The 8,858-nt window shown below is 46.8% G+C and overlaps 1 protein-coding gene across 1 annotated transcript; it reads left to right on the top strand.

Annotated features, from left to right (window-relative positions):
- Positions 1-1,852: 1,852 nt before the first annotated feature.
- On the top strand, positions 1,853-7,566 carry LOC117940976 (echinoderm microtubule-associated protein-like 6; the record flags this gene model as incomplete). The annotated part of the gene is made up of 11 exons (XM_034866083.1): positions 1,853-2,075; positions 2,182-2,390; positions 2,728-2,885; positions 3,161-3,275; positions 3,361-3,549; positions 3,778-3,950; positions 5,246-5,408; positions 5,555-5,658; positions 5,832-5,985; positions 6,712-6,812; positions 7,136-7,566. Coding segments are annotated over 11 exons (1,614 nt in total), but the record flags the coding sequence as incomplete, so codon positions are not given.
- Positions 7,567-8,858: the final 1,292 nt, after the last annotated feature.

Raw genomic sequence — 8,858 nt, 5'->3', positions numbered from 1 at the left:
TCTAATTCTTGAGACCTCAGTTCCTTGATTCCCTGATAGTGTGGTTCTTTGGTTCCTTTGCCATCTTTCTGACTTACCTATAACCTTGCTCCACAGGTTGTAGGATACTAGGGCTCTGGGTTGCTCATTACATTAATTCCTTGGTCCATTATTCTTTGACTCCTTGTCTACCTCAGTGGCTTAGGTCCCTAGTTCCCTGATCCTTTGGTTCCATGGTTCCTTGACTACCTCAATACCTTATGTATTTGGAACCACAGTTCCTTTGATAATGTGGTTTCTAGGCTCTATTGTCCCTAGGTTTCCAGGATGCTGAGTTCTTGGTTGCTTAGACCCTAGCTCCTTAGTGCTTTGGTTCCTTCGCTACGTTTTTATGCTTTTTATTGTTTTTTAATACAAATTAGGAATGTTTTATGTTTGATTTCCACGCTTTCTTTAACATTTTTTAACCTTTTTTAAAATTGTTTCTGCTTTAAATTCTGCTTTTATTTTCAACCTTTTCTTACACTTTATTGACTTTATATCGGCGCTATTTTCAATGCTTTTACATTTTTAACACTTTTGTGGCCTTTTTATATTGTTTTTGGATGTTTGTTATCCGATGTTCTCCAGTTCTAGAGGACGCCAAGGGTCCATTGATGCTTTAGTTTTAGGTTCCTGTAGAGGACTTCATGGATCCGTTTTAGGTTCCTTTAGAGGACTTCATGGGTCCATTGATGCTTTAGTTTTAGGTTCCTGTAGAGGAGGTCAGGGTCCGTTTTAGGTTCCTCTAGAGGACTTCATGGGTCCGTTGATGCTTTAGCCTTAGGTTCCTGTAGAGGAGGTCAGGGTCCACTTGAGGTTCCTGTAGAGGACTTCATGGATCCGTTTTAGGTTCCTGTAGAGGAGGTCAGGGTCCGTTTGAGGTTCCTGCGGAGGAGGTCAGGGTCCGTTTGAGGTTCCTGTAGAGGAGGTCAGGGTCCGCTTGAGGTTCCTGTAGAGGACTTTATGGGTCCGTTTTAAGTTCCTGTAGAGGACTTCATGGATCCGTTTTAGGTTCCTGTAGAGGAGGTCAGGACCCGTTTTAGGTTCCTGTAGAGGACTTTATGGGTCCGTTTTAGGTTCCTGTAGAGGAGGTCAGGGTCCGTTTTAGGTTCCTGTAGAGGACTTTATGGGTCCGTTTTAGGTTCCTGTAGAGGAGGTCATGGTCCGCTTTAGGTTCCTGTGGCACAGCTTTAGTCCTCTGGGCGGTCCGGGGTTAAACGGCCTTGTTGCTGAGAGTCTTTCAAGTTTTTATTCAACGTTTCTTTGACTCGTTCTTCGTTGTTTTTTCTCTCACTTTTTTAAGCTTTCTGCGTTTCTTCCATAGATTTTTCCTTTCCGACGTGTTTCTCGACCCTGGTCATGCTTCCGAACCTTTGTTAACCCTCGTGTTGTCCTCTGCCGGCTGCACCACTTCACTTTTCCTAGTCCAAAATAAAAATACTTTTTTTTACAGTACAATATTCTCCCCCCGTTTTCGTCACTTTTCTTCTGCTTTTTTTTACCTTTTTTATGTTTTCCCTTAAAATTTGTAAGCTTTTTCCGTCATTTTTGTCACTTTTTTTAACGCATTTTTATCGTTTATTTTTCAAATGTTATAAATTTTAATAAAACACCTGAATTCAAAGAAAGTAATGAACTGATCATTTACTTGTAAAGAGCATTGTATGGAACCATCCACATTATTTTTGGGACATTTTGGTGAATAAAAACCCAGATTCCTGATATCGAAACAGTTTGAGGGTCAGATTGGACCCGAGGACGCAGGACGGAGAATGTCTTTATTTCTTTTTTACGTTTTCTCTACGTTGTTGAGATTGCCGTTGTCCCTCAGACCATTTCCTGTGTGTCCCTGCCCCCCCTGTCCCTGCCCCCCGTCCCAGGCCTGGCTCCGTCCATCCACGTGTGGGACGCCGTGACCAAGCAGACGCTGTCCATCCTGCGCTGCTCCCACGCCAAAGGCGTCGGCTACGTCAACTTCAGCGCCACGGGGAAGCTGCTGCTGTCGGTCGGAGTGGAGCCTGAACACACCATCACCGTGTGGCGCTGGCAGGAAGGTACCACCGTGGGGGGTGGGGGGGTGTAGATGTGTGTGTATCTGATGAGCAGGTTTGTGTGTACTGTACTGTGTATCTGATGTGTGACCTTTGACCTCTTATCCAGGCACCATGGTAACATGTAACCGTGGCAACGCTGAGCGGATCTTCGTGGTGGAGTTCAGACCCGACTCAGACTCCCAGTTCGTTTCGGTGGGAATCAAACACATCAAGTTCTGGACCCTGGTCGGGGGGGCGCTGGTCTACAAGAAGGGGGTCATTGGCTCGGTGGAGGACGGGCGCATGCAGACCATGCTGTCTGTCGCCTTCGGGGCGGTAAGACTTTCAAAATAAAACCCAGCAGACCAAGCTGTTGGTCGCCTTTGGGGTGGTAAGACTTTCAAAATAAAACCCAGCAGACCAACCTGTTGGTCGCCTTCGGGGTGGTAAGACTCAACTCCCCTTTCAAAATAAGATATCTAGGTGAATTTGTAGTAAGTCAGTTGCTTTTTTCGTTGCTCTCCACTTTTTAAAATGCTTTCTTTTGACGCCATCAATGTTTTTTGTGTGTTTTGGATTGTTTGGACGCTTTTGGTGTTTTTGATGCTTTCTTTGTCATTGTTCTATGCTTTTTTCGATTATTTTTAAACTTAGCTCTTGGATGTTTCTGCAGAACAACCTGACATTCACCGGCGCCATCAACGGGGACGTGTACGTGTGGCGGGAGCACCTTCTGGTGCGGGTGGTTGCCAAGGCGCACAGCGGCCCGGTGTTCACCATGTACACCACGCTGAGGGACGGGCTCATCGTCACCGGGGGGAAGGAGCGCCCGTGAGTCCTGCTGCACCCACACTGACGGAGGCTAGCTCCCGCTAACGTTAGCCTTGATTTAAAGTGATGGCGTCTGTAGACCAGCGGTACCAAACGGTCCAGATCTGGTTTTTATTCCAGGTCAGAGGTCTGGGACAATATATATTAACAATAGAAGATGTCCAGTGTGACCTTAGCCAAGATGTCCAGTGTATCCTTAGCCCAGATGTCCAGTGTGAATTTAGCCCAGATGTCCAGTGTGACCTTAGCCCACTCAGCGGTCTGTGTGTTCACAGGACCAAGGAGGGTGGAGCCGTGAAGCTCTGGGACCAGGAGATGAAGCGCTGCCGAGCCTTTCAGTTGGAGACGGGCCAGCCGGTGGAGAACGTCCGCTCCGTCTGCAGAGGGAAGGTACCAGACCCTCAGTTTGTAATCTCTGAGAGGGTACCAGACCCGTCAGATGTGGCCTAGCGAGACTGGTGTCTTGTCTCCGCAGGGTAAGATCCTGGTGGGGACCAAAGACGGAGAGATCATCGAGGTGGGGGAGAAGAACGCCGCGTCCAACACCATGATCAACGGACACACTAAGGGGGGCATCTGGGGGCTCGCCACACACCCCTTTAAAGACGTCTTCATCTCCGCCAGCGACGACGGGACCATCCGGATCTGGGACCTGGCTGATAAGGTACCCCGCTACAACATAACTTCATTCACATAGCAGCAGAAACAACATCACTTTATTAATATAGCAGCAGAAACCACATAACTTTATTGATATAGCAGCTGATTAACAACATAACTTTATTGATATAGCAGCTGATTAACAACATAACTTTATTGATATAGCAGCTGATAAACAAACAGGGAGTCCCGTTGTCATTGGTCCCATTGAACTGTTGTGCCTTTCTGTCAGAAACTGCTGAACAAGGTGAGTTTGGGTCACGCTGCCAAATGCACGTCCTACAGCCCCAACGGGGAGATGGTTTCCATCGGTCTGGAGAACGGAGAGTTCATCGTCCTGCTCGTCAACTCGCTCACCGTCTGGGGCAAGAGGAGGGACCGCAGCGTTGCCATCCAGGACATACGGTAGGACATAGGGGAGGACACAGGACGTAGGGTAGGACACAGGACTTAGGGTAGGACACAGGACGTACAGTAGGACACAGGACATTGGGTAGGACACAGGAAAAACTGTAGGACAAAGGACTTAGGGTAGGACACAGGACGTAGGGTAGGACACAGGACATAGGGTAGGACACAGGACATAGGATAGGACACAGGACATAGGGTAGGACATAGGGTAGGACAGAGGACGTAGGGTAGGACACAGGACATAGGGTAGGACACAGGACATAGGGTAGGACATAGGGTAGGACAGAGGACGTAGGGTAGGACACAGGACGTAGGGTAGGACACAGGACATAGGGTAGGACACAGGACGTACGGTAGGACATAGGGTAGGACACAGGACGTAGGGTAGGACACAGGACATAGGGTAGGACACAGGAAAAACGGTAGGACAAAGGACTTAGGGTAGGACACAGGACGTAGGGTAGGACACAGGACATAGGGTAGGACACAGGACGTAGGGTAGGACACAGGACATAGGGTAGGACACAGGACATAGGGTAGGACATAGGGTAGGACACAGGACATACAGTAGGACACAGGACATAGGGTAGGACACAGGACAAAGGGTAGGACACAGGACATGCAGTAGGACACAGGATATACAGTAGAACACAGAACATAGGGTAGGACACAGAACATAGGGTAGGACATAGGGTAGGACCCAGGACATACAGTAGGACCCAGGACATACAGTAGGACACAGGACATAGGGTAGGACACATGACATACAGTAGGACACAGGACATATGGTAGGACACAGGACATAGGGCAGGACATACAGTAGGACACAGGACATAGGGTAGGACATACAGTAGGACACAGGACATAGGGTAGGACATAGGGTAGGACATAGGACATACAGTAGGACACAGGACATAGGGTAGGACACAGGACATACAGTAGGACACAGGACATAGGGTAGGACACAGGACATACAGTAGGACACAGGACATAGGGTAGGACATAGGGTAGGACATACAGTAGGACACAGGACATAGGGTAGGACACAGGACATACAGTAGGACACAGGACATACAATAGGACACAGGACATAGGGTAGACTCTATATAAGAACATGCTTTATAAGACAGATTTTTGTTGTACTATTAATTCTACTTTTACTTAAAAATATATTTTTTTATGAAAGTACTTGTACCTTTACTGAAGTAGAATCTGCAGATAGATCTATAGACTCTGTCCAGTTACGCTTCTGGTTTCTATCTAACCCTTTCTGGTTTTTGGGGGTCCAGGTTCAGTCCAGACAACCGGTTCCTGGCAGTGGGTTCCGTTGAGAGCGCGGTGGACTTCTACGACCTGTCTCTTGGTCCGTCCCTGAACCGGATCGGCTACTGCAAGGACCTCCCCGGCTCCGTGATCCAGATCGACTTCTCAGCCGACAGCAAGCACATCCAGGTGAGAGGGAATCGAACCCTCAACCCACACCCTCACTGCTTATGCATGTATTAATGTATTTCCAGACCGGTGGCTCCTGATGACCACAGGGGTCTCAAAGATATTAGTAATGATTAAGTGATGATGATGAAGATGTCATCCTGTAGGTTTCCGGCAGCACCTACACCCGACAGGTGCATGAGGTTCCCTCGGGAAAGATGGTGTCAGATCAGTCGGTGTCTGAGAGGATCACCTGGGCGACCTGGACCAGGTGAGGCTGCTTATGACATCACACAGGTTAGCGTTACACCCTTTAGGGGTACATATTAGCAGATCCCTTTCAGGGGTACATATTAGCAGATCCCCTTCAGGGGTACATATTGGCAGATCCCCTTTAGGGTTACATGTTAGCGGGTCAGCTGATGGATCTGTCTTGTTGCTAAGCATCCTGGGAGATGAAGTCCTGGGCGTGTGGCCCCGTAACACGGAGAGGGCAGACGTTAACTGCGCCTGTGTGTCGCATGCCGGCCTCAACTTGGTGACAGGAGACGACTTCGGACTCATCAAGCTCTTCGACTTCCCCTGCTCCGAGAAATATGTGAGTGTGTGTGTGTGTGTGTGTGTGTGTGTGTGTGTGTGTGTGTGCGGGCATACTGTGCTCCTGACTGGCTAGTAGTCCTCATACTCTGCTTCTGACTGGCTAGTAGTCCTCACCCAAGTACTGAGCATGTGCAACCCCAACAAAGATGTAACAGAAGTGAAACCATGGAAACCTATTCTGGTACTAACCCTCCAACATGGTTTAACCCTCCAAAATGTTTTACCCCTCCAACATGTTCTAACCCTCAAACATGGTTCACCCTCCAACATGGTTCACCCTCCAACATGGTTTACCCTCCCACCTGGTTTACCCCTCCAACATGGTCTAACCCTCCAACACGGTTCACACTCCAACATGGTTTACCCTCCAACATGGTTTACCCCTATAATGAGCCGAAAATGGATGGTTTAATAAACAGAATATGGCCCTTTAATGAGCAGAATGTGGCCCTTTAATGAGCAGAATATGGCCCTTTAATGAACAGAATATGGGCCCTTTAATGAACAGAATATGGGCCCTTTAATGAGCAGAATGTGGCCCTTTAATAAGCAGAATATGGCCCTTTAATGAGCTGAATATGGGCCCTTTAATGAGCAGAATCTGGCCCTTTCATGAGCAGAATATGCCCCTTTAATGAGCTGAATATGGGCCCTTTAAAGAGCAGAATGTGGCCCTTTAAAGCTTCTTATTTGAGTTCTTCACCTCTTTGTTCTGATGTTTCAGGCGAAACACAAGCGCTACTTCGGCCACTCTGCCCATGTCACCAACGTCCGCTTCTCCTGGGATGACAAGTACGTCATCAGCGCTGGAGGCAGCGACTGCAGGTGAGACGAACTACATCTCCCAGGATGCATCTGGCTGTATCTCTCTCTCTCTCTCTCTCTCTCTCTCTCTCTTTGTGAGATTAACTACATCTCCCAGGATGCATCTGGCTGTATCTCTCTCTTTCTGCGAGATTTACTACATGTCCCAGGATGCATCTGGCTGTCTCTCTCTCTCTCTCTCTGTGAGATTAACTACATTTCCCAGGACATTTTGTCTGTCTCTGTGTTCTCTTCTTCTACTACTAGAGCATGGCATTCTTACTTTAGTGAGAATATTATTATTAATATTAATAATAATAATAATAATAATTCTGTTTCTACAGTTTATTTGTTTGGAAAAGTCAGTAAGATCCCAAAACCCTGATGACCTTTGACCTGAGACCTCTGGGGACCGGAAGTCCAACCAGTCCAATCCTTCAGGGACAGGAAATCAAACCAGTCCATTCCTCCAGGGACAGGAAGTTACACCAGTCCAATCCTCTGGTGATCGGAAGTCCAACCAGTCTAATCCTCCATGGACAGGAAGTCCAACCAGTCTAATCCTCCATGGACAGGAAGTCCAACCAGTCTAATCTTCTGGGGACTGGAAGTCCAACAGGTCCAATCCTCCAGGGACAGGAAGTTACACCAGTCCAATCCTCTGGGGATCGGATGTCAAACCAGTCTAATTCTCCAGGGACAGGAAGTCCAACAGGTCCAATCCTCCAGGGACAGGAAGTCCAACCAGTCTTATCCTCCAGGGACAGGAAGTCCAATCTTCCAGGGACAGGAAGTCCAACCAGTCCAATCCTCCGGGGACAGGAAGTCCAACCAGTCCAATCCTCTGGGGACCGCTATACCCGAGCCGATGCAAGCGGTACCATGTTATACTGACGGACCCTGCTAGCAATATCGTATGGTACCCTGCTTGCGGTACCGTATGTTAGCCTGCTAGCAGTACCATATGTTATACTGACGGACCCTGCTAGCGATATCGTATGGTACCCTGCTAGCAGTACCGTGTGTTAGCCTGCTAGCAGTACCGTGTGTTAGCCTGCTAGCGGTACCTCATGTTAGCCTGCTAGCTATACCCTATGTTAGCCTGCTAGCAGTACCGTATGTTACCCTGACGGACCCTGCTAGCTATACCCTATGTTAGCCTGCTAGCGGTACTGTATGTTACCTTGCTAGCGGTACCGTATGTTAGCCTGCTAGCAATACCGTATGTTAGCACGTGCCTTTTTCACAACCTCTGACCAACATTTGATACAACATTATTTGTAATCGTGGTGCTATACGACGTGGTCGTCAGGGCTCGTGGTCGTTAGTAGAAACTAGTACAAGGGAACTGAACTAATTCTACCTCATAATACAAATACAGTGAAATGAAATAACGGTGAATAATATAATATATAGTATATTGTATATATATTATTATATATAGTATATAATATATATAATATAGGTAGAAACTACATGTTAAATATTTTGTAGAGCAGAGGAGACGGTGCTGTATCTGGAGGTTAAGGTTGTATATTTTATATATATAATATTCTATATAATATAAAATATATGTTATATATAACATTACATATAACATATATATAACATTATATATAATATTCTATATAACATGCAATATATGGTATATATAACATTATTTATAATATTGTATATAACATAATATATAACATTATAAATAACATTATATATAATATAAATAATATTATACACACTAGTTAGACGTGTGCAACAACACGAGAATCGTACTCCAACAAGTAGGCTTCACGCCACTATCGACTACAACATGGTCTACCCCTCCAACATGGCTTACCCCTCCAACATGGCTTAACCCTCCAACATGGTTTAACCCTCCAACATGGTTTAACCCTCTAACATGGCCTAACCCTCCAACATGGTTTAACCCTCCAACATGGCTTAACCCTCCAACATGGTTTAACCCTCTAACATGGTCTACCCCTCCAACATGGTTTACCCCTCCAACATGGTTAAACCCTCCAACATGGTTTACCCCTCCAACATGGTTTACCCCTCCAACATGGTTTA

This window comes from Etheostoma cragini, unplaced genomic scaffold (assembly GCF_013103735.1).
Source record: "Etheostoma cragini isolate CJK2018 unplaced genomic scaffold, CSU_Ecrag_1.0 ScbMSFa_3906, whole genome shotgun sequence".
NCBI classification, from domain to species: domain Eukaryota; kingdom Metazoa; phylum Chordata; class Actinopteri; order Perciformes; family Percidae; genus Etheostoma; species Etheostoma cragini.
This window is presented reverse-complemented; position numbering and strand designations above follow the sequence as displayed.